Source organism: Ursus americanus, chromosome 1, assembly GCF_024610735.1.
Source record: "Ursus americanus isolate L20-20 chromosome 1, mUrsAme1.1.p, whole genome shotgun sequence".
Lineage (NCBI taxonomy): Eukaryota > Metazoa > Chordata > Mammalia > Carnivora > Ursidae > Ursus > Ursus americanus.
In genome coordinates, this window is record NC_142127.1 from 100457888 (window position 1) to 100481480 (window position 23593).

General features: G+C 52.5%; 1 protein-coding gene across 1 annotated transcript in view; it reads left to right on the plus strand.

Moving 5' to 3' along the window:
* Nucleotides 1-23593, plus strand: part of EFHD1 (EF-hand domain family member D1) — a 40242-nt gene that overhangs the window by 7078 nt on the left and 9571 nt on the right. Inside the window, exons 2-3 of the mRNA XM_045794116.2 lie at nt 15488-15635; nt 23255-23389. Of these exons, the coding sequence (XP_045650072.2) occupies nt 15488-15635; nt 23255-23389 (283 nt within the window). The remainder of the gene's footprint in view (nt 1-15487; nt 15636-23254; nt 23390-23593) is intronic.

A 23593-nucleotide genomic window follows, 5' to 3' on the forward strand; every position in this document is an offset into this window, starting at 1 on the left:
TTCAGCCAGAACCCGGGCTGGCTTCTGTTTTGGGGCCTCGGCTTCCGGCAGAAAGGCACCTTGACTTGGAACGAGAACTATTTCTCAGCCCCGTTTAAGCACAGTTGTTTCCAGCCCTTCGCCATGGAGGGGGGCTGGACGGGCGTTCTGCGGTTCCCGGCAGTGAGATCTTTGCAGGAAGTTTTTTCCTCCTTCCCTGCTCCCCACATCTCTCTCTGGGAAGTCTCCTCCACCCTCCTTACAGAGCCTTCCCATGTTATGAGAATTTGAGTAAGAGGAATTTGAAATGGAGCGATGGAAGTTGAAATTCAGTGTTATTAAAATCTTAAATTTTGCAAAAAACATTCCTTTTCCCTTCTCCCTTGCAAGATAAGGTAACAAGCACCCGCTTTCCAAGCTGTGATGTCTAGGGGACTCTGACTTCATGTAGACTCTAGCCCTGGTGTACCCCGAGTCCAACTAGTAAATAGAAATGCCTTCTGCCACTGGGTTGGAGGAGGGCCTGATTTCCGCTGGGCTAGGGAGTGTGGTTTCGTGATGCGGCCGAGGCAGTGTGTCTGTGACAATGTGCTGAGCGAGTGGGGTCTTGGGAGCTGTGGCTGCCAGGCCTGTCTGTGAGCCGGGAAGAGATGCTCCGGGGAGGAGCCCAGCACACGCTCTAGGTTTGGCCCACATCCGCCTTCAGTTTCCTGCTTGGCGAAGATCTGTGCCTCGTGTGCACCCTCGCACACTCACACCTGCTGACACGCATGCTCACGTTCACGCTCACCCTCACACGCTCAGTGCTCGTCTCCCCCTCATGTTGGTGTCCTGCCTCTAGAGCCTCTTTCAGCTCCTGTGTCCCGTCAGTGGTGGTGATTGAAGAGCACCACTGGTCCTCAATCCTAGGTGCTCCTTGGAAGGCCCGTGTGCAGGGGCCTCTGGGTCATTGGAGCAAGGACCGCACTATCCTGCAGGATGAAACCTGGTTTGGGGTCAGCGACCTGCCAAGAACATGGACCCCAGGCATGGACTCATTGGTTCCGGGGCTGCATGACACTTTGTGACCCCTTCCCCAGTGTTCCCACCTCTGGGCTCCCACAGCCTGCAATGCCTGTACATTTCTCACCGTAATCCACTGTGGTACCGTAATGATGGCGATGCTGAGCCTCCTTCGACCTCCTGTTTCTGAGCCATTCACCATTCATTCTTCCCCTCATTCAGCGAAGCACCTGCTGGGGGCTGGTTATCCAGATTGATCCGGAGGACTCACTGCCCTCGAGAAGCTCAAATGAACTTTACAGGGAGCTGGATTTAAATGATGCTGCTTGACAGGGAGGAATGCGAGTCCTGGAAAGGCCGTCCCCGACGCACGTACAAGACACTGCCTGCGGCCTAGCAGCCCCCGTGAAGACGCTGGGGGGCACTATGACCCCAGGCTGCTGCATTCAGGATAGGGGGTCCTGGTCTTTCTGGCCACAGCCAGGGAAGAGCAGCCAGCCAGGACTGATCCAGGTCCTTGAGACAGGGACGCACCGAAGGCCCTGGGACTGAGGGTCCTCGAGGCGGAGGATGGCAGCTGACAGCCTGGAGTGTGGTGAGGACCCAGGTGACCATGGCGGCCACAAGGAGGGGAGACTACAGTTTTGGTTCAATATAGAGAAGAAAACTTTCTCATGGTTGGAGTTGCTGAGAAATGGAAAGAATTGTCTGAAAGGTGTTAAGCCGTTTTCTCTGGGGGCTTCACTGTGATGCGGGTGGTCTGACTTCTTGGGGTGAGAAATTTGGGGCAGAGCTTTGGGAGGTTGGGGGATGGACTGTATGACTTTCTGGTTTTCTTCGAGGCCACAGGTGGGCAAACTCCTTCAGTCGGGTCAGACAGTAAATCTATTTGGCCTGTGGGCCCTCGGGTCCCTGCTGCCATGACTTAACTGCCACTGTGGGACAGAACCGGCCATTTATGGTACCCACCAGCAAGGCCGTGCTCCAGTCAGACTTGGGGAGCAGGATTTGGCCTGCAGGCTGTAGCTTACTGTCCCCTGTTCTAGGCAGTTAAGTCCCTCTGGAGTCTTCTGAATCCCAAGCCCTGGGAATCTGGGCTGGTCTCGCTCATCGCATGTCTGGGTTTCACTCCCTGAGGCGGGCCTCAGGGCCTGAGGGGAAGAGAGGCAGAAGGGGACGGAGGAGGGAGCCCGGAGCCCTGGCCACAAATGCATCAGCCTCTTCGGCCAGCAAAGGGGGCTGGCAGCTGGCACCCCACAGTGGGGGTCCCCAGTGTGACCCTATCCCCTGGGAAGGGGGCTGCCTTGGTGTTAATTCCCTTGAGAGGCAGTCCAAGGTGTTTGAGCCAGGCTGTGGACAAGCCCTAGAAAGACTTAAAAACTCCAGGAAAGGAAAAAGTAAAGCTAACTTGGTGGCAGAGACCTTGGCCTTGGGCGTCTGCTCTCCCTGAGCCCCGTGGCTGGAGCAGGAGCTCTTCACCTCAGATCTTCGGGCCCTTGAGAATCGTGTATCGAGTTGTGGGCATCCATTTGCTGAGGGGATCCAGCTCCTCCATGGAGTTTAAGGCCTGTTTTCCCAAAGCTTAAACCCACTGGTCTAGAGGGAATAGACTAGAATCTCATAACTAAAAGAAAATGATTTTTTGTCGTAAAAGTATGATGTCCCTGTTCAAAATCTCTTGTAAAATAATGAAGATACTATGACTTGGAGAGTGGAAGCCCGATGCTGTTCTCCTCCGAGGGGTCGCCACCATCAGATTAGGGACCAGTTCCTGAACGTCATGTTGAGACTATCTATGCCCTTCTCCTTGAGGCCTTTGGCTCAAGTGATGGAAAACCCTGCCGTGAACTCATCAGTGAAGAATCAGCTCGTATAACAGGGAGTCCAGAGGACAAGGGTGGCCCTTGGGCATGCTTGGCTGCTGCTGTCAGAGACCTAGGTCTGGTCCTCTGCACCCCTCCAGTCCTGGTGTTGGCTTCATCTGGGGGCTGGTAGCAAGGTGGGGAGCTCGCCAAGTCACACACAGCTGTGACAAAATCAGAGGCAGGAAAGACCTACGGTTCTTTGAAACAATGCAGTCTTTTCCAGACGGATCCCGTGAGCCAGTCCCTGGCATCCCCTTGGCCAGCACTGGGTCATGGGCCCACCCAGGCCAGTCATTGACTGCCCTTCCCTAAGGGGCAGGAACCTGGCCAAAATGGAGGTTCTGGAAGGGAGGAAGGGAGGGGTGGGGCCCAGCAGTGCTCCTTTTGGGCCTTTTCCTGACCATGGCTCTCTTGTGTCCGTCTTTGTTTTTGTATGTACGGGAGGGGCTTTCAGAAGCAGGCTTGGATTCTGGAGACCAGGCAGGGAGCAGCCCATTACTGGGGGCTCTCGGATGCCTGAATGTAGAGGTCTTTCCTCTAGGACACTCGCTGCTGCCATTGTAATCACTAGCCCCTTTGATTTCTCTCTCTGCCTGTGGTTGTAGATCCCTGGCAGCTAAGAGTGTTGTGTATTTGGGGGTGAGGAGGGGGATGTGTCTGTGTCAACTCTCCTCTAGGCCAACTTTCAGTAAAGCTCCTGTTTTTGCCCCAAGTAACCCTTCCACCTGACCAAGAGCTTGGCTGAACACCGCCACCTCGCCTCTGGGTTTGGAGGGCCCAACTGGCTTCCTTGGGCAGAATAGCCAATTATATTCCTAGTCTGCTTTTTATCTTTGAGAACTCTTTGCTGATGCCTCCCTTTTCCCAAGCCCCCTCCCCAAACTTCCTGTATTCTCTTTATCATCATGACTCTCGTATCACTGATTTCCTCTCCTTTAGGAGGGGTCTCCAGGTAGAGAGACGGTGAGTGCCGGGGGCCAGCCGCCATCTTGGCTGGGAGTAGTAGACGTTGATGTCTCTCCTTCCTTTCAGCGGCTCCTGGTGTTGTGTTGCTAAGGGCCCTCTCCTGTGCGAGGGGTGGGTGGATGGGTATGTGGAGGGGTATCCGGGCCTCATTTTATTGTCTTTTAGTCTTAGCCTGGCTGCCCTGCTATGTTGCAGGATGGAGGTAAATTCTTTGGTTTTGGAGGTAGAGACTGGGTTGCCAGTGCCAGCAGCAGCCTCCCTGTGCCAGTGCCTGGTTCCAGGCCAGGCAGAGCCTTAGTGTTGGGGGGGTACAGGGCGAGGAGCAGTGGACTCCTTCCAGTCACACTGGGGTCTGATTCTGAAGTGGCAAGTGGTGTGGCTGCCTGGTCCTTCCCCCTGAATGTCTGCCTCTGGGTGGACAGTACGCACTTAGCCTTCTGCTAGCTTGGATCAGATTTGCAGGAAGCAGAAGGACATTGTCTAGGACCTACAAACTGTGTCCCCAGGGCTGGCCCCTCCGCCCCTTCCTGGTGGGAAGGATGGACTGAGGCTGCAGCTGATGTCAGCTCTGGGGTTAGACACCTCCAAGGGGAACCCCCAGGCCACTGGGCGCTGCTCAGGGAACACTGTTAGGCCTGGGACAGCAGGCCTGGCATCAACCCTCTACCGACAAGACCTGGCTGCTGACCGTCCCAGCTCTATGCCCAGGGAGACCTGGTGAGCTCTGCCTCGGCCTTGGAGAAGTGCTGGTCCCTGATCCTGTCCAGCACTGTGCTGCTTGGCCTCAGTGACGGGGTCTCTGTCCCCTCCCTGAAGGCCTCACGCTCCCGCCGCCCCACGCTACAATGGTCAACTTTATTGAGCACTGGGCTCCCCCCAAAACACCGAACAGCCACCACTTGTGGAGTACCTACTGTGTGCAGGCCCTGATCTTATCATTTACATAGCGTAGCACTGTGAGGTGGGTACCATGAGGTCATACCCATTTCACAGATGGGGGCACTGAGGCAGAGAGAAGCTAGGTAACTTGCCCAGTGTCACACATCACGTAAGTGGTGGAACTGGGCTTTGAACCCAGAAGGCCGACACTCGTGCTTCCTGTGCCACTAGCCTCTCCCATTACTGTCATTCCCCCCCACCCCCCATCTTCTCAGGCTCTAAATCTCAGCCGTCCTTGACACCCTCCCTTGCAGAGCCAGGCCGGGCCAGGGGTGGCACAGCCTCTGTAGGCTACCTGACCACCGGGCCTGGGGCAGCTGGCCTCCCCCATCCATCTTATATGTTGTGACCTCTTGCCAGAGCCCAAATCTCATTACCTTGCTTCTGTCTTCAGATTCCTCTGTGGTTCCGGGACAACATACAGCGTTCAGTGGCTCCCAGTTGCCCATGGGATGAGGTCCCGGCTCCTCATGATAACCTGTAAGGCCAGCCCCAGCCGGCTAGTGCACTCTTCTGTTACTGGTTGCCCCAGCTGGCTCCACTCTTTCTGGGCTGTTGCCCTTCCCCTCCCCCCTCCTCTCCCATACCCCCCATTTTCTAATTGAATGCACTTAGTCATGGTTGATTCTTGTGACGTTCCCCTCCCTTCCAGAGTGTTTGCCGTGGGAAAGCAGAGACTGGTCTTTATGCTCAAATGTGGCTAACCTCTTCCTCCAATCCCCATGCCCACCCCAGGGCCAGCCCCGGGTCGAGGCAGGCTAGGGGTGCCTTGACCTCTGAAGAGGGGTCTGAGCTCCGCCTCTGGAGCTGCACTGTGGCCCTGACTGCTGCTTCTGGGGTGCTTCGCAGCCCACGCGGCCATCAGAGGGAGGGGGCCATCAGAGGGAGGGGGCCGTGGCCGGGGCTTTGTCATTCCCTCTGGCAGTGCCACCACCCACATGCCCCCCAGACGCAGGCCTGTAAGTGAGATGTGGAAACAGGTAAGCCACCGCATTCTCAGGTTGTCCCCAAGATCGTGTGACCGCTCAGCCTGCAGGCAGAGCCTGAATTAGTTCCTCTGGTTCCAGCCCCATGTTTTTTCCACCGAGGGCCCCCGGAAGGGCTGCTGATTTAAGGTGGCGCCAGCCCAGCAGAGGGACACAGGAAAGGGCTGGCCGGCAGGGAAGTAGTGGGGTGGGGATGGGAGACCCAGGGCTGCCAGCCAGGCTGCTTTTTCCTTCGTGTTTGGAGGGATGGCTGAGTCCCCCACAGTCCCCTGGGTTGGGCCTGGGGCCCCTGGCCTCCATCTCCCTCAGGGCCTCCCCCTGCCATTTGTCTCTCTGACTCCCGGGTTGGAGGTGGAGGACGGGGGTGGGGGGCACTGCCGGGGCTGCCCCAGGCCTAACCGAGTTGGTGTGGAAGCCTTGGGTCGTTTGGGGAAACCTGTCCCCCGAGATCCACAAGGCTCTTGAGAATTCCCAGGAAAATTAGGTTTCCAGAGGCGCCTCTGGCCTTGTTCCTAGCCCCTCAGGACTTTTCTAGGAAGTGTTGGGAGCTAAGGGGAGGCACCCCATGACCGCGCCTTTGCAGCGAAGGACTGACCCTTGCTCATTTTGACATTCCTGCTCAGAAGAACCCTTCCGGCTCCCCACTGCCTCCTCTCGGGATTGCTCAGGGCAGGCTTCCCACGGGAAGCCAAGTGCAAGTGCCCTGCCCGCACCACCCTGGTCTTTCTCCCTCTCCTTTCCAGATGGATTGCCCGGAACTTTAAATTCCCAGATCCACTCACTCCACTCCCTGTTCCCAAACTGAGTCCCCAGCCGCCTGTACTTACCCAAGCCCTGCAAGGGTGCCCCCACTTCGGAAGGACCAAGGGGAGACTCCAGGATTAAGGTCTTTTTCTTAATGATTTAATATCCGCCAAAACTAAAAATGTGAGCGCTGCCTGATAAGCTGAGCACTTACTGGCCTTCCTTTAATCTTGGCAACAAATGGACGAAGGAGGAATTGGAAGCCCAGAGAGTTAGAGTAACTTGCCCAGAGACACACAGCATACAGTGTCACCAGAGCTTTGAACCAGGGGACTGTGACTTGGGGAACACGCTCCCGGCCACTGCTATCCTTCTCCTTCCTTGGTAGGAGCCCCCAGCTCTAATAAACCGAACTGTGCCTGTTACACTTGCGTTGCTGAGTCAAGCTTTCTCGGGCTGAGCCTCCCTAGCTGAGCCTCCCTAGCGGGTCACTCTTGCTCAGGGGTTCTTGGCATTGGTGCCTTCAGTGTGGACAAAGAACTTTGCACTGCTGACCTATTGTCTCGCTGTCACTGGCATGTTCCCTTGAGGGTGGTCATGGGATTCCGGTTGCTTTGTTTCCACGCTGGGTTGCTGGCATCAGCGGTAGAATTTGCATGTAGCTGAAACCTCCCTATTTACACCCCCACTGAGTGGGGGACCTACGGAGGGTGAGCAGCTCTCCTGTGAGGTCATCCCCTGCCCTCTCTTCCTGAATCCACGGGGCGGTCCCTGGCAGGAGCAGTGCACTCCCCTGCATACATTTGGGACAAAGCAGATTTCCCAGATCCTCTTGAAGGTACTGCCTCCCCCCCCACTGTCTTGTGAGGTGCTGAGCACACAGTGGGTGCCCCGTAGCAGTGGGGTGGCCCTGCGGCTCTCTGCCTCCCCACCTTTCTTTATGAACTGCCGGACACCGTGTATGAAACCAGGCTGCAGGATGCTGGGGCTGATGGGTGGGAGGGACCCAGCCTCCACTGGCGATGCTGGCTTCTTGCCTTGCTGAAAGTGAGCCCCCCGCCCCACAGGCTGTGTACTCCCCCCGCCCCACCTAACCATTACTCTCCTTGCATCCCTCCACAGCTAAGGCTAGTGTGTGCTCCCCAACCGGGCCCCTGCCCTGGAAACATCCATCCCACACCCTGAGCTGAGAGGTCTTTTTGAAGAAGCAGCCTTCTGAGGCCACTTCTCTGGTTTAAACTCTTTGGAGGCTGCTCCCACCCCCTCACCCCCACTGCTCTTAGAAAGGCACAACTCTCCCAGAATGCCTCGTGGGAGTTGGCTCCACTCCCCCCTTCTGGAACATACTGGCACTTCTGGACTGTACTGGTGACAGCGGCTCCCTCCCTTGGCTCCGCACTTGTGGTCCTGTTAGTTCCTGCTCCTGGGTCCCTGCCGCCTCCCTCCACTCCACTCTGCCCAAGTTCCGTCCATATCAGCGCTCAACAGCCTCTTTGTACGTCGGTCTGCCCGCTGGGACTGGTCTTTGTGCTCTCCTTCTGCTCTGGAGAGGCCCCAGGTAGCCGGGAGCCAGGTGCTGAGTGAGTGGATGAATGGAATCGGGGAGCCAGGAACTGATTGGAAATCAAAGACTCTGGGCTCAAGCTCTTGTACAGACCTAACTCCTCAGAGTCTCCGCGTCGTTCCCGCCCCCCCCCTTCCTTGGGCCTGCTGACTCTTATTTTGCATGTAGTTGTAACACTTGGAGATCTGGTTTCTGGGCCTGCTTCCAGCCTGTAGCAAACGGGAGGGAAGAAGGGAGGGAGGAAAGAAGGAAGAAAAGGAGGAGCAGATGACTTGACAGCTGGGGAGGACCCCCCAAAGATAGGAAAGCAGAACCTCAGAGAACTGGGCAACCAGGGGAATTTGGAGGAGGAACAACAGTCCTGTGACCTTGGGGCACCCTGAGACTCATCAGGAGAGGCACAGTTCAGGACACCCACGGGGAGAAACCAGGGGCGTCCCTGGAAAGGCCACTGGCTTTGGGGTAGTCTGACACAGTGCCCTTCTCTGACTTGAAAGTACCTGGGCACCACAGGGTGTTATGAAAATGTAGGTTCTGACTCAGCAGGTCTGGGGCGGGGCCCGAGAGTCTGCATTTCTAACAATCCTGGGTGACCCTGAGGCGACAGGTCTAGGGACCACACCCCGAGCAGCCTGTGCCTGTCCAGCCCTGCGTGAGTTCCATTCAAGGCCTTGCTCCGTAAAAGAAAAGCAGAAGTGTTCAGTTTACTGGAATGGAGGCGATCCTCTCAACACTCAGACATTTTCTGGGGCACTGCCATCCCCCTGAGAACCACCCCCATCGCCTCCCCCCCCGCCCCCCGCCGGGATCCTTGGGGAGTTTCTGATGGCTGAGCCTCCGGCAGACAAAGCCTGGCTGGCTTCTTTCTTCCTTAATGGCAGGATTATTCTGGTGAGGGGAAAACCAAGAAAACCCAGGGGCTCTGCACAGTGGAAGCTGAGAGAACAAGTGGTTCATGGAACCAGGAGGGGCTGAGCGCCGGGTGGACACTGGACACCGGCCCCTGTCCTCTTGTCCCCTTACTAGTGGACCTTTGCTGGGGCCAGGCCAGGCGCTTTCCCAGGGCCTCGGCACCCACGGTGATGGGCATGCTGGTGAGGGGTCTCAGCCCACCACCCCACCCCCCATCCAGGGCCAGCCTGGTCAGTACAGAGCCTTTCTGAGTGAGCCCTGGCAAGAGACCGGATCGCTCGCCCCGGCTGGGCGGGGCTGTCACTGAGTGTGGGCTTCATGGACATTCTGCATAACGGGGCCTCGGCGGGCTGTGCATCTGAGTTTGCCCCAGAATGCTAAAGACGTTGACAGCTGTGTGAGGCCCAGTCGAAAGAGGGCAGCTCTTCAGAGCAGGAGCCCTGGAAGCTGTCTTCCTCTTCATGGCTGCAGACAGGTAGTCCTTTTAAAAATAGCTCCCTCTCCTTGGCTGCTCACTGGGTGCCAGCGTGGAGTGTGGGTGTGTTATCTCCCTGCCCGAGTGTCTCCCAAGCGGGTGGCAGGGCTGGGTGTCAACGCCAGCCCGTGTCTGCAGGGCTGTCCCCAGGGCTAATGGGACTAGGGTCTCTGTAGCAGATCCTGGAGAGTATAAAGATGGCAGGCACTGAGGATCTTTTAAAACAAAAAACATGGGAAAAGTTCACCAATTCAGAGGAGGGCTAGAAGGACACCCCAGCTAGCAATAGCAAATAAGGGTGTAGGGGCTTGAGTTTCTGGGTGGTTTTTCTTTACATCCTGGGTTGCCTTCAATAAGAAAAATCTGGGTTAAAATTTAAATTATTGAAAAAAAAAACTGGTGTTTGGAGCTAAGATGTTGGTAGGGGAGGAGCCAAGGGCTTAAGTGGACTCCAAGGGGCCTGCAAGCATTTGAAAGACAGGAACTGTGGGGAGGGAAAGGGAATATTTTGATAGTTTGAAATAGGGGGAGGGGAATTCAGGTTTAGGCCAGGCTTGTAGGGAGAAAGAAAACCCCAGAGGGGCCTGCAGTTTCTCCTGAAGCCGGTCCTAAACCCCCATTCCGGCAAAGGCTTTTTGGCCCCGGCGGCAGGGGTTGGGGACCTGGGGGGTGTCTTGGTGGGTGGGCCTGACCTGGGCAGACTGTTCTAGGTGCTGTTCCCTTCCATGGGGCTGGATATTCCAAATCAAAAGGAAGGTGATAGCATTTTAATGAGTCGGGCGGCGGGGGGCAGGCAAAGGAGGTTTCCAGAATGTAGGAAACGAATCCAACTGCATTCACCTTACCCACAGGCACTAAGTTGGTATAAGTTAGCCACTTTGCCCTTGACCTTGTCTAATGGGCCTTCCACACTGGACTGCTTGTGGAGAGGGGCTCTAAGCAGGCTAAAGATGACTGTTTTGCCCTCTGGCCCACCCGTGAGGGCCTCAGCTTCCTGTCCCCTCCAGCTTCCTGCAGCCACACCCACCATGGGACGAGATCATGAAGTCCTACAGCCTTCGGAAAGGCCTTTGTCTTTTTAATTCCTTACTTCCTGGGGAATGTTCTCTCTACATTAGCTTCGAGGGGCAACCTTGGCATTCTGTTAGAACTGGCTGAATATCAAGTCTTATCCCCCCCATATTAACTCTGGTGGCTGGGTTGCTCAGCCCAGGGCTCAGACTTCGGGCTTGGGCATGAGGCAAGGGGTCCTGCGGGTTAACCTGGGCAGACCTAGTGACCTTGGGCTGGTTGACCTTGATGGTCAGTGTCTTCATCAGTCGGACAGTCCTACACTCCTCAGAGTAGTGCTGGAGGGTTAAATCAGATGAAATTTATTTGAAAGCCTTGACCGGTGAGACTGTTTCTCCAAATGTTTGTTAAGACAGCAACCTGGGTATTCTTCTGGTCCCTGCACCATGCTTTGAGACCAAAATCAGAATCCATGCACGTTCAGGACTTAGCAACGTGGCTCCTATCATTTCTGCCAGAGTCTTCAGGTATAAACCGTAAAAGGTGTAAATCTGACAGTCCCAATAGTGGTCTGTGTGTTGGGACATTGAGTGTGCCCTCTGCCCACCCCCCCCGCCGAGTTGTGGGGCACATAGTATAGACTTAGTTAATGACCATTCCTGCCTTTCCTGCTCCCCTGTAAAGCCAGGCGCCTACTGGGAAGTCCCAGGTTCACTCTCATCCATGCGAAGTGGCTTCACTCCATACTTCTGCTTTCACCGTCCATGCAGGGGGGTGACTAATGACCACCTCACAGCACTGGCGGTTAAATGAGGTGATTTTGCACAGAGCCCAACACTTAGTAAGCTCTTGATAAACCAGAAACACAGGTGGCTACTATTAATTCTTCATAAGGCTGGTGTAAAGATGAAAAGGATGGGCATATGAGACCATGCGCTGTGAACCGCAGAGCAGACCAGTTTGAGCTATTAGGTGCTTTGAGCCCCATGGCTTGCACGGCCTGTACGGTTGCCGGGTGTTCTGAGAGGAACAGGTACAACAAAAAAGATGACGAAGGGGACCTGGGAGGTTTTTCCTGCCTGTCTTGCAAAACCAGGCCCTGAGAGAAATGACCATGGACCCGCCCTTGTAGAGAGGTCACTTTGAAGAGGGAAGGATGCTCTTCTCGGTTATGAATCCCAGCTCCACAGGGAGGGGTGAGGACGCCACTCATGTGTCACTTTACGATCCTGCCAGAACTTACCACAGCTGGCCCTTAGCCAGTGCTCAGGCAGGAACAAAGGCAAGCGGTCTTGACTGAGGCCCGGGGAGTGAACCCTGCTCTTCCCGGCCCTGCTCGGCTTTGGAGATGTCTCTTCCACATCCTCACACCGGCTTTATTGCTGTGCGGGGTGGATCGCCCGCTGCACAGCCCAGCCCAGCCTGCCTAGCGGCACCTGGGGCCCTTCCCTCCGGCTGGGACTTGCCCACTGGGGTGCTGGGCTTCTGCTTCCAGGCCCTGACTCACCAAAGTGGTCACATTGGAAGATTTCTGCCCATGTAAAGATTTCTTTAAATTCCCTTAATCTGTTTCCAGACTTTGCTGAGGCCCTTTCTGAAATATTTGTCCTTTTTCTTAGGCCTGGAGAATGTTTCAGGCTTATGGGCCTAAAAGAAAGTTTTTCCAAATCCTTTTTTTTTTTTTTTTTTTTTTTACAATTTTATTTACTGACAGAGAGAGAGAGAGAGAGAGAGTGAGACAGAGCATGAGCCGGGGGAGAGGGAGATGCAGACTCCCTGCTCAGCAGGGAGCCTGATGTGGGGTTCCATCCCAGGACCCTGGGATCATGACCTGAGCAGAAGGCAGACGCTTAACTGACTTTAACCGACTGAGCCACCCAGGTGCTCCTTTTCCAAACCTTCTCGCCTCGTGTGGTCAGAAACCCAGAAGAGACGCAGAAGGCTGGCGTCTCAGTCTGTGCATGACCCCATAGTGCCAGCCCCATTGTCCTGGGGGAGGCCATACTTGCTCAAGGTTATATGAGCAGGAAACCGGGTCTGTTCTAACCCTGCTGGGTGGGGACCAATTCCTGAGTGTTCCCTCACCTGTTCCTCCATCCTCCTTTCCAGCTTCTCTCTGGTTCTGGGACACACCGTCTCTCACACCTAGACTTTCGCTGCTCCCTTTTCTCCTCCTCTTTGTGTTGAGACCCGACCCCTCTTTGCTTTTGCCCCCAGTGATACACATCTTCAGTGCACGGCCCTTCAACACTCCGGGGCTCCTCCTCTCTGCAAACTTTGCTGAGACATGCACTGTGTGTTGAGCGGTGGGCAGAGGACATTTATTCAAAATCCCAGCATGGTTGGTACCATTGTGGTAGTTTAACTGACCCGTCTTTCTAACCCTGAATTGTTCTGAGAGGCGTTTCCCAAAGTGTTTTCCTTGGAACACCAGGTTGCCAAGGTGTGCCTTCTGCCAGTGGAAAGTTCCCGAACACACAGGATTGTGTGATCAGATGAGTCTGTGTGCTCTGTTTCCCTCTGGTAGGTTTCAGATGACTATATGAAGGCTCTGGAAAGTTCCACACTAAAGAAACCTGTTTATTTTGACTAGGACTCCCTGTAACAGAGACTGTCCCTCCAGCCTGTTTGTAAGAGCTCTTCTTACCTCAGGTCTTATTCTAGTTGGCTGTTTTTGCCAGAAAGCTCTTCCCTGTGTTGGTTCAAGTCCAGCTCTGTCATGTCTACACAGAGAGCCCAGCTCCTGCTGTTCTTTGGGAATGCTCCTGGAAAGTTTAAATGCATCATCGCAAGACAGTGCTCTGCTTCCCGGGGCTAGATACTGCTGGTTCCTTCCACTCCCATCCTTGCATGGGGTCTTGAGTCCATTGGCATTCTCGGGTGCCCCCCACTGACCAGGCCCATATCCCCTGATGTGTGGGGCTGGCCTGGAGTGGAGAAGACTGTCACAGGGTGGGGAGGCCTGTGGCCCCCTTCTTTCAGAATTTGGGATTGTGGGGAACACAGAGCTGCTGCATTAGGAAATATCCAGCAGGGGGAGGCGGCCCCTGCTGAGTACTGGAGGACTGACACTGGGGCTGTTGGCTATCAGAGAAGGAAGGCGGCAGCTTGGGGGTACTGAAAGGCCACTGAGGACAGTGGGGTGGTGGGAGGTGCATTCTGGGTGGGAGGAATGGCATGAGTCGGCTACTGTGCCTGGAACAGAGCACACTGGGGACTACTTACTGGGCCTCATCTCCAGCCTAACCACGTGGGCCTCAGAATACCACCAGCCCTCAGGGTTAGATTTCTAATTGCCCACAGACTGCATTCCTTGGTGGGTGGTGGTGTGGGTGCCAACAATGGTGGGCTTTTGTTGTTGGGAGGGTGGGGAGGGGGTAGAGAGTGAAGGAGCCTGACTGGTTTGTCTGTTTTTACTGTGGGGAAAGTACATGTAAAATTTGCCACCTTGACCATGTAGGCTTACTGTTCGGTGTATATTCGCCCTCTTGTGTGACCATCACCGCCATCTGTCTCCGGACCTTTTCCTCATCCTAGGCTGAAACTCTAACCCACAAAACAGTCACTCCCCAGGCCCTGGTAACCACTGTTCTACTTTCTGTCTCCATGATTTGACTCTTCTTGGTCCCTCAGACAAGTGCAGTTATATGGTATTTGTCCTTTTCTGTCTGGCTTATCTCAGCCCTGCCATAATGTTGTCAAGGTTCCTCCCCGAGGCAGCATGTGTCAGATTTTCCCTCCTCTTTATTGTGGATAATAATCCTATTGTAAAAATACACCTTTTTCCATTGTATGGATACACTGCATTTCGTTTATCCATTCACTGAAAATGGACACCTGGGTTGTTTCCACCTTTTGGCTCCTGTGAACTGATTGCTTTGTAAAGCAAGGTGTTCATAGCTGAACAACAAGGGATTCCTGAGGAGCAGAAAATGGGACAGATTTGAAGGAAGAAGAGGGGGGGTCTGTGAGAAAATCGAGGTATGTGGAGAAGTAGGGGGTGAACAGGTTGGCAGAAAGCAGAGGACAGAAGGCTGAAGAAGGCTCCCCTCAGCCCAGGCACAAAGGGGTAGAGGGCCGGGCCAGGGTCCTCCCACCATAGTGAGGCTGGGTTTGTTTGCACACAGGGAACTGGGGGCCTGGAGGGACACCAGCAGAGATGCTGGCTCTATGGTAGGACTCAGCCAACAGGTCAGAGCCAGGTCCCCTCTCAGCAGTCACTTGCATAGATGTGACTGTTTGGACCTGGAGGCTAGATGAGCGTGCCAGAGGGCCAAGCATAAAACCAGAGAGCCAGGGCCAGGACAGCCACATGCAAGGGTGGGGACCAGCTTCCACAGGCAGGAGACCAGAAGATTGAACAGAGAGGGGTGCCTGGGTGGCTCAGTCGGTTGGGCATCTGACTCTTGATTTCGGCTCAGGTCGTGATCTCAGGGTCGTGTGTCCAAGCCCCACATGGGTCTCCCTGCTCAGCATGGAGTCCGTTTCTCCCTCTGCTCCTCCCCTACTCTCTTGAGTGTATGCTTTCTCTCAAATAAATAAATAAATAATAAAATCTTTTTAAAAAAGACTAAGAAGGATGAATGGAGGGGTTTGTGGAAGTGGGGGAGGCAGAGACCCAAAAGGAAGGTCCTGGAATTGCCTTCTGTGAGAATGCCGGGGACGCCCGGGCTCACTCTACAACTTGCCCGGCATTGGGAGGTTCAGCCGGTGTTTGCTGACCAAAATTGAGGGACATAAAGGTAAACGGGCATGTTTTTCATCCTTGAGAAACTTATGGCCTCGTTAAGGGGATAAAAGTCATAACAGCAATCTCGTAGTGCAGGATCCCCTTTGAATTGTGTTGTGCAGTGCCCAAAGGCGTTTCAAGGGTGGGAGGGTCCCTTCTGATCTGGTGACCCAGGTGGGTACTGCAAAGCAGCAGGTGACTGAGTTATTTTCCAGTAAATGAGGCCGAAAGAGTTACGTGTTTGGGAGAACGACAAGTGTCCTATGGTCCTGGCTGTGGTGGTCCCTTGTCAGCTTCCTTCCTTTGACCCTGCAGGTATGATGCTGGACGGGACGGCTACATTGACCTGATGGAGCTGAAGCTGATGATGGAGAAGCTGGGGGCCCCCCAGACCCACCTGGGCCTGAAAAACATGATCAAGGAGGTGGACGAGGACTTTGACGGCCAGCTCAGCTTCCGCGAGGTACCTGCTGGCCCTGAGTCCCTGCACAGAGGGCCCCTGGGAGGAGCCTCACAGTCACAGGTCCCTGGAACACAAGTGGCTTTGGCTTCTCCAGAGCGCTGATTGGACAGTTAACCTAGAGTTCTTTTAAAAATATCTTTAAAAGCTAGTGGACCGCAGTGCTGGCATGGGAAAATGCTTGGTAAGCAGATAGAAAGTCACGGTGGGTAAGACAACCTCATTTGGGTGAATGTTTGGGTGTGGAGAAATCTGGAAGGATGTTTACCAAATAGTGGATATGTGTGGGTGCCAGGTTTTGGTAGTTTTATAATTTTATGCCATTTTATGTATTAAAACTTTGAAATTTTATGATAAGTGTTTAAAGATACTCAAAAAGCAATTAAACAAAGGGTTTTACACTGTGCTCACGGAGCTCCCCACGTCCCCATTTACAATCCAAGAATGGGCTTTTTGGCCTTTGAATCCCTGAAATTGCAGGCAAAATTTCCGCATACAGATATCTTTCTGGAAGAGTGCAAGTAGATTCAGTCTGATCTCTAAATGTGTGAGAACTTTGGTGATAAGGCCAAGAGCCATTTCTATCTGGGGGGGGGGGGAGGCTCAGGGACACTGGGTTTCTTCCGAGGCAGGGATGCGGCTCCACAGGAAGGGTTCCTTGTCTTACGTGGTTGAGTTTTATTGCAAGGCCTCTAGGTGTGTCTGTGTGCCCAGGTGTTGGAGCAGGTTTGGGGACAATATCCGGGCTCAAAGCTCCGAGCATTAGCCCAGCTGCTCAGTCACATTCTGTCACATCTCAGCTGGGCCCTCAGGGTCTGGGAGCAGAGAGCGTCGTCCTTGCTTCCTGGTGTGTAACCTCGGTTTTTCCAAAACAGTGGAGTTCTTGTGTCCTGGTTTCTGATGGTGAGAGCTTTGGCCAAGTACACGTCCTCCCTCTAGGCTCGCTAGGGCCCGTGGATGTTCTTCCTGGGGTGCCTGGGGCTGACGCAGCAGCACTGAGTCCCCTCCCCAGCTGCGGTGACACTGGCCTTGCCTCTCAACTGCACAGATCAACTCCAGATAGAAAGTCAGGGAAAACCTGTGTTGGGCATAACCCTCGGGATATTCTAGGCCAGCCTTCTCGTTTCGAGCTAAGGAGCTAGAGGGCCCAAACGGTCAGCACTTGGCCGGAAATCATGTTCCAGCTCAAGGCTGGACCTGGGCGGCGGGCTCGGTGCCCACGGCCTCCGGTCGTCAGCTGCCACGCTCGCCTTCGCAGCTGTCCGTCTGGCTCGCTTGCCTCTCGTTTGGCTCCTTTGTATCATTTGTGCGACGCATTGGCTCTTTCAGTCCAGTATCCCTGGGGTAGAGAAGGTAAATCTTTCGTGTGGGTGAAGCTTTGGAGGTAACGCCTGGGAAAGAGCTTCTGTGGCAAAGTTGTGACCCGGGGGGAACAAAAATCGAGAGGGTGTGGAGAGGTCTGTGCAGGTCACCGGCCGAGCTAAGACGCAGTCCCAGGAGTCACCCGGACGTGCTCCTCCCTGAATCCAAGATGCTTGGTTAGCTTTTGCTCAGCTGCGGGTTTGGCCATTTCCCGCAGAAATGCCCACAGATGGACATCAGAGGTTTGGAAATCTCTGAAGTGTTCCTGTGGTAGCCTCCCCCCCCCACCTCACAAAGCCTCAGTGACATTCCTGTCCGTCCTTTGTCGTTCAGAGCCCCGTTGTAGTCCCATCTCTAGCAGTTGTGCCCAGAGCTGTCGGATTTGGAAGTGTGGATATGTTTGCCATAAATACTTCACAGCCCAACCTCCTGGTTTTCTTTTTTCTTTTCCTTGTCTTTTTTTTTTTTAAGATTTGGTTTTTAAGTAATTTCTACACCCAACGTGGGGCTTGAACTTAAAACTCCAAGATCAAGATCTGTTCACTCTACCAGTGGAGCCAGCCAGGCGCCCCTGCTTTTGTTTTTTCTTTCTTTCTTTCTTTCTTTCTTTCTTTCTTTCTTTCTTTCTTTCTTTCTTTCTTTCTTTCTTTCTTTCTTTTTCTTTTTTCTTTTTTATAAATCTGACAGAGAGAGAGAATGAGGACAAGCAGGGGGAGCCACAGAGGGAGAGGGAGATACAGGCTCTCGCTGAGCAGGGAGCCCGATGCAGGGCTCCATCCCAGGACCCTGGGATCATGACCTGAGCCAGAGGCAGACGCTTCACTGACTGAGCCACCCAGGTGCCCCAAGTTATTTGACTTCTGAGCTTCAGTTTTTCTGTCTTTAAAAATAGGGGTGTTAAGGGGCTCCTGGGTGGCTCAGTCGGTTAAGCATTTGACTCTTGATTTCGGCTCAGGTCATGATCTCAGAGCAGTGGGATCGATCCCTGTGTCCAGCTCTGCCCTTGGTGCAGAGTCGGTTTGAGATTCTCTCCCTTCCTCTCCCCCTGCCCCTCCCCTTACTCACACTCTGTTTCTCTCTCTGAATAAATAAACTCTTTATTTTTTTTATTTTTATTTTTTAAAGATTTTATTTATTTATTTGACAGAGAGACAGCCAGCAAGAGAGGGAACACAAGCAGGGGGAGTGGAAGAAGCAGGATCCCAGCTGAGCAGGGAGCCCGATGCAGGGCTTGATCCCAGGACACTGGGATCAGGCCCTGAGCCAAAGGCAGACGCTTAACGACTGAGCCACCCAGGCACCCCATAAACAAACTCTTTTTTTTTTTTTTATTAAAAGATTTTATTTATTTATTTGACAGAGACAGAGACAGCCAGCAAGAGAGGGAACACAGCAGGGGGAGTGGGAGAGGAAGAAGCAGGCTCATAGTGGAGGAGCCTGATGTGGGGCTCGATCCCATAACGCCGGGATCATGCCCTGAGCCGAAGGCAGACGCTTAACGACTGCGCCACCCAGGCGCCCCCATAAACAAACTCTTAAAAAAAAAGGGGGGGGGTGTTACTAGCTTTCCCTCAGTACTGTTGTGCGAAGGGAGTTCTCTCTGCATGCCCAAATCAGAACTCCTGATGGCAAGTGACAGAATGCAGCTCCCGTAGCCGGGAGATGAAGAAGGGAAAGTATGTTGGGCACAGTAGTGCAGTGCCTTTCTCTTGTCATATCTCGACTGTGCTTTCTTCTGTGTCTGCCTCACCTATTCTTTCCATATGGCGTGTTCTCCCTGACACCTGCCAATGTGGCTCCAGGTTCCATTGTCCCAGTTCAGCAACCACGGGGCCCAAACTGGGCTATTGGGGACACGAGCCTACCTCCTGGATCAGTCATTGCACTCAGGGGACTATGACAGGCTGGGTCCAAGTCATGTACCACAGGGCACCATAGCCAACCGTCCCACCATCATCATCACATGGGGGCCAGATTGCCAGACAGACAAAATTGCTTACTTCTGTAGTTCTTTCCTCACAACCTGGCATTTAGTAGGTGCTTAGTGAATGTTTCTGTTCCCTTTCTTTCTCTTTGAATCAACTTGACCAAAGCAAGTCACATCCACATAAAAGCTCTTTGATATCAAAGATATGTTTCCGTTAAGTCTATTATGCTACTTTTCCCCAGTGTACAAAGCAATTCATCTTTCTTTTAAACCATTTCCTTTCCAATTATTTTTTTTAAAGCTTTTTATTTATTTATTTGACAGAGAGCACAAGCGGCAGGCAGAGGGAGAAGCAGGCTCCCTGCCCAGCAAGCAGCCTGATGCAGGACTTGATCCCAGGACCCTGGGATCATGACCTGAGCTGAAGGCAGTTGCTTAACTGACTGAGCCACCCAGCCACCCCTCCTTTCCAGTTATGAAAAGAATGCATGTGGCGGCACCTCGCTGGCTCAGTCGGTAGAGCATGTGACTCTTTGTAACTCTTGAGCCCAGGGTTGTAAGTTCAAGCCCCACATTGGGCATGGAGACTTCTGAAAGAAAGAAAGAAAGGAAGAAAGAAAGAAAGAAAGAGAAAATAATACATGCACATTTGGGGCATTTTCGAAAAATGGTGTATGTGGAACCCTTAAAAGTGTTTATGTAGCAGTGTTCCATGACCAGAGACCAAACGCTGACAATGTGACGAGTAAGGTTAGCAATTCTATCTCCATAGCTGTAGTCATCTGGAACTGGATCCCAGACATTCCCCCACCTCCTTCTCCTTTGGAGGCAGGCAGAGAAGCCTTAATATCCTCCTCTCTTTTTCTTGTATTCCTCTCTCATTCCATTATATCTCTCTCGAAGAATTGCTCCAAGACCAGATGTGTGGTCATTTTGTACAAAGGTTGGATGATGGGTTTACTGGATACCTGTCAGTACTGGGAATTGTGGGTTCCATTTTCTCTTTCTACTCTACCCTCCCTTGGGTGGCACCCTGGCTGTGCTGGGTTGCCCATAGGCCTTGTCATTGTTGATCGGACCATGGATGGACCACTGGCCAGACTATGTCCACTAGATTCCCTGTCCTGGGAATTTGAAATTGGGGTGAAATAGTAGAAATTGGTTCTGCAGATGGCTGTTCCTTGCAAGAATAAGTCAACAAATACCTCCTTTTTGCTTAAGTCAACAAGTTCGTTTCTTTTACTTGCAATCTTAGAGGGCTAACTAATTCAGGGCAAGTGTTTGCATTACCAGTCAGAGTCATGAATTTTTTTTTTTTTTAATTTAGGGGTACCTGGCTGGCTCAGTTGGTAGTGCATGTGACTCTTAATCTTGAGGTTGTGAGTTTGAGCCCCACGTTAAGGGTAGCGTTACCTAAAAAAGACATTAAATTTTAAAATTCTTTAAATTTATCAGAAGCATTTGATAGCTTAGGTCTGAAATCACTGTTTTAGCTTTGTTAGTTCCCTCTCTGTTTCTTTGTTTTCTGCTTCTCTCCCCCCTCCCTCTTTGCTCATAGTCACAGCTAGGACACTTTCCAATTCCCCACAACATACCAGCCTTTGTGGACTATAAATAGGAAGCCAAACAAGGCTGGGCAGTTGGAGAAATTGTCATTCAGGAGTTGATGATTATAATAAAATCAAATGGGGATGCCTGGCTTGCTTTTCTAGAAGACTGAACATTTTCAGGTTGAGCAGGATTTTTTTTTTTTTTCCTTTAACTGGCTGGGGTGGGGACCCCTAAGTTATGACAGAGCTGCTGTTGGTCCTCTGTGAGCTGGCAGAGTGAGAGTAAGCACATGTGGGGGAAAAGATCCATGAGGAATACTCCAAGCCCGCCTGTAAATACCTCCACTGTAGATGTGAGAAAAATGAGTCTCCGGGAGAAGGAGACAACCACCCCTCTTCCACCACCACCACCACCACCACCACCACCACCACCAAGGCCACTTGGATTTTTGCTAGGCTGCGGCCATGCGCCATCTTTCTAGAGCTGCTGTCCCAGTGGGGAGGGGCTACCTGTTGTGTATTTGCCTTGTGGAGCAAGGGAGGGGTGGGGGGTGTTCTGTAAGCTGTAAATATTTAAAGGGTGGGCAGGGTGCTGAGGGACAGGTTTTCACTCCTTCCGTCTGCAGCTGGCTCACATTTCCAGGGCTGCCATCTTGGCGGCTGCATTCTCTCCCATGAGAGCCCCCTACAGCCGTCCCCCCCAAGCCTCCTTGCCCTCCACCCTGTTCTGGGGAAGCCTCACCTCCGGAAGCACTTGTTTTCTCGGACTTGGAGTCCGCGGTCTGGCTCTGACGGTCTGCAGCAAACTGAGTCTTTGCCGGCCTCTAGTGAGGAAGTTGGAAGCTGCAGCTGGATGAACGTGGTGTTTCCGTGGAGCCAAGCGGCCCGTGGCGGCCTCCACGAAGCGACGCTCTTTGAGCATCTTGCTTCATCCCTTGCTTCACATGTGGCAACGTCCACAGTGAAGTTACGAGACCCAGGGCGAGAAGGACAAAGAAAGGCTTCTTCGCGTGGCATTTCGGGGTGGCGGTGGTAGAGGCTGAGACTTCCACTTACCGAAACACACTTCCCCCTGGGGACTAAGAGTCTTGGCAGGAAAGGACAGCCGAGTTGGAATTTGGAAAGCCCGTTGGAGTTGTTTGGCCCCTCAGTCTACTTTAGGTAATGTTCTTTTCCCTGGGGGAAGCCATTCTTTAGAGGGGATGATCGTGAAAACAAAAACAAAACCCCCGAAAACTCAGAATTCCCCTGTAGATACTTGTGCTTTACGTAGCACCTAAAACCTGGAGAGGCCTCTTTTAGGGCCGACTTGGAAAAACAAATTATAGAAGCTTGGACAACAGTGGTTGGACAAATTCGCCAAAATTCTTCAGAGAAGTAAAAGCCGTAAAATTGCCTAGGGGAAGGGCTGGAAGGTGGGAGACCTGGCTTTTCAACCTGGCTTATTTATTTAAAAATGTATCCTTCGGCGGGGCTGTGGGAGATGTAGCCCATGGAGGCTTTCGTACAAATTGGCTTTAAAGATTCATGCATTCAGAAAAAAAAAAAAGATTAATGTATTCAGGCCACAATTTGGAATCTGGAGGAAGAGGATGGATTATTCCATAAATGGTGTGGGGATTGCTGACTAACCATTTGGAAGAAAATAGGGTTAATGATCAACCTCACAGGCTAGATCAGAATAAATTTCAAAGATTAAATATTTACACGTTTAACAAAAAAAGGAGTCATAAAAGCAATAGACAAAAACATAGGTGATTGTTTCTGTAACCTTGGTGGCCAGAGAGGTTTTTCTCAGCATAACACTGGTGCACTGGTGCAAGAGAAGAAAAAGTCTGATAATTTATATAAAATGTTTGAAAGTCAAAAATGATCATAAACACGATTAAAAGGTAAGTGATAGCTGAAGTATTTGAAACATACCAGGTTCTATAAAGATGTCTTAGAAAACACTTGTGAAGGGGACGCCTGGGTGCCTCAGTTGGTTAAGCGTCTGCCTTCGGCTCAGGTCCCAGGGTCCTGGGATGGAGTCCTGCTCGGCAGGGAGCCTGCTTCTCTCTCCGCCTGCTTCTCCCTCTACCTGCCATTCCCCCTGCTTGTGGTGGTTCTCTCTGTGACAAATAAATAAAATATTAAAAAAAAAAAGATTTATTAAAAAAAAAAGAAACTTGTGAGGGGTGTCCGGCTGGCTCAGTCGGTAGAGCATATGACTCTTGATCTCGGGGTCGTGAGTTCGAACCCCGCATTGGATATAGACATTACTTAAAAAATAAAACCTTTAAAAGAAAACACTAGCAAAAGTAAACAATCTAATGCAAAAGTGGGACACAAACAGAAAATGAAAATAGTGCCTATAGGTCTATTGGATTGTTTTCTTTTGTGGCGCAAACTTGGACATCGCCAACTGTTTTGCTTTTATAGACAATGCTCCTTAAACTATTGTGCAAATGTTTCTGAGGGACAGATGCCTGGCAGTGGGATTAATGGTTGGAAGGGTGAAAGCATTTTATTTTTGGTAAATATTTCCAAAGTGCCCTCCAAAAAATTTGAATCGGTTTTCATTCCCTTCCGCTGGAGATGAAGGTGCCCATTTCCCTACGTTCTTGTGAAAAATGGGCCTGTGTTTGTTTTTGACAGTGTGATAAGGGAAAATAGAGTTGGTCCCATGCACGTATTCACACCCTTTTTGTAGGCTTGGCAATCACGACTTTCCGTCGGGCTGGAGGGGCTCCCTGTAGGTCTCCGTGACGTTGACCTGGACTCTTGTCAACCCTTTCCTGCAGTTCCTGCTCATATTCCACAAGGCCGCGGCAGGGGAGCTGCAGGAGGACAGCGGGCTGATGGCTCTGGCCAAGCTCTCCGAGATCGACGTGGCCCAGGAGGGTGTCAAAGGTGCCAAGGACTTCTTTGAAGCCAAGGTGGGTGCTTCCTCCTTGTGCAGGACCGTCCTCCCTCCCTTCACCCTGCCCAATGCGAGCTCCCGGTCAGTGACTACCTCATTCTCTCGCCCGGGACAAGCAGAACAGTAAAGCTTAAGTGTGCGTATCATGTGTGATTGAAGGGGAATGAGTGTGTCTGCGTGAGATCTGAAAATGAAAAGCAAAATGGAAAAACGATCCGAT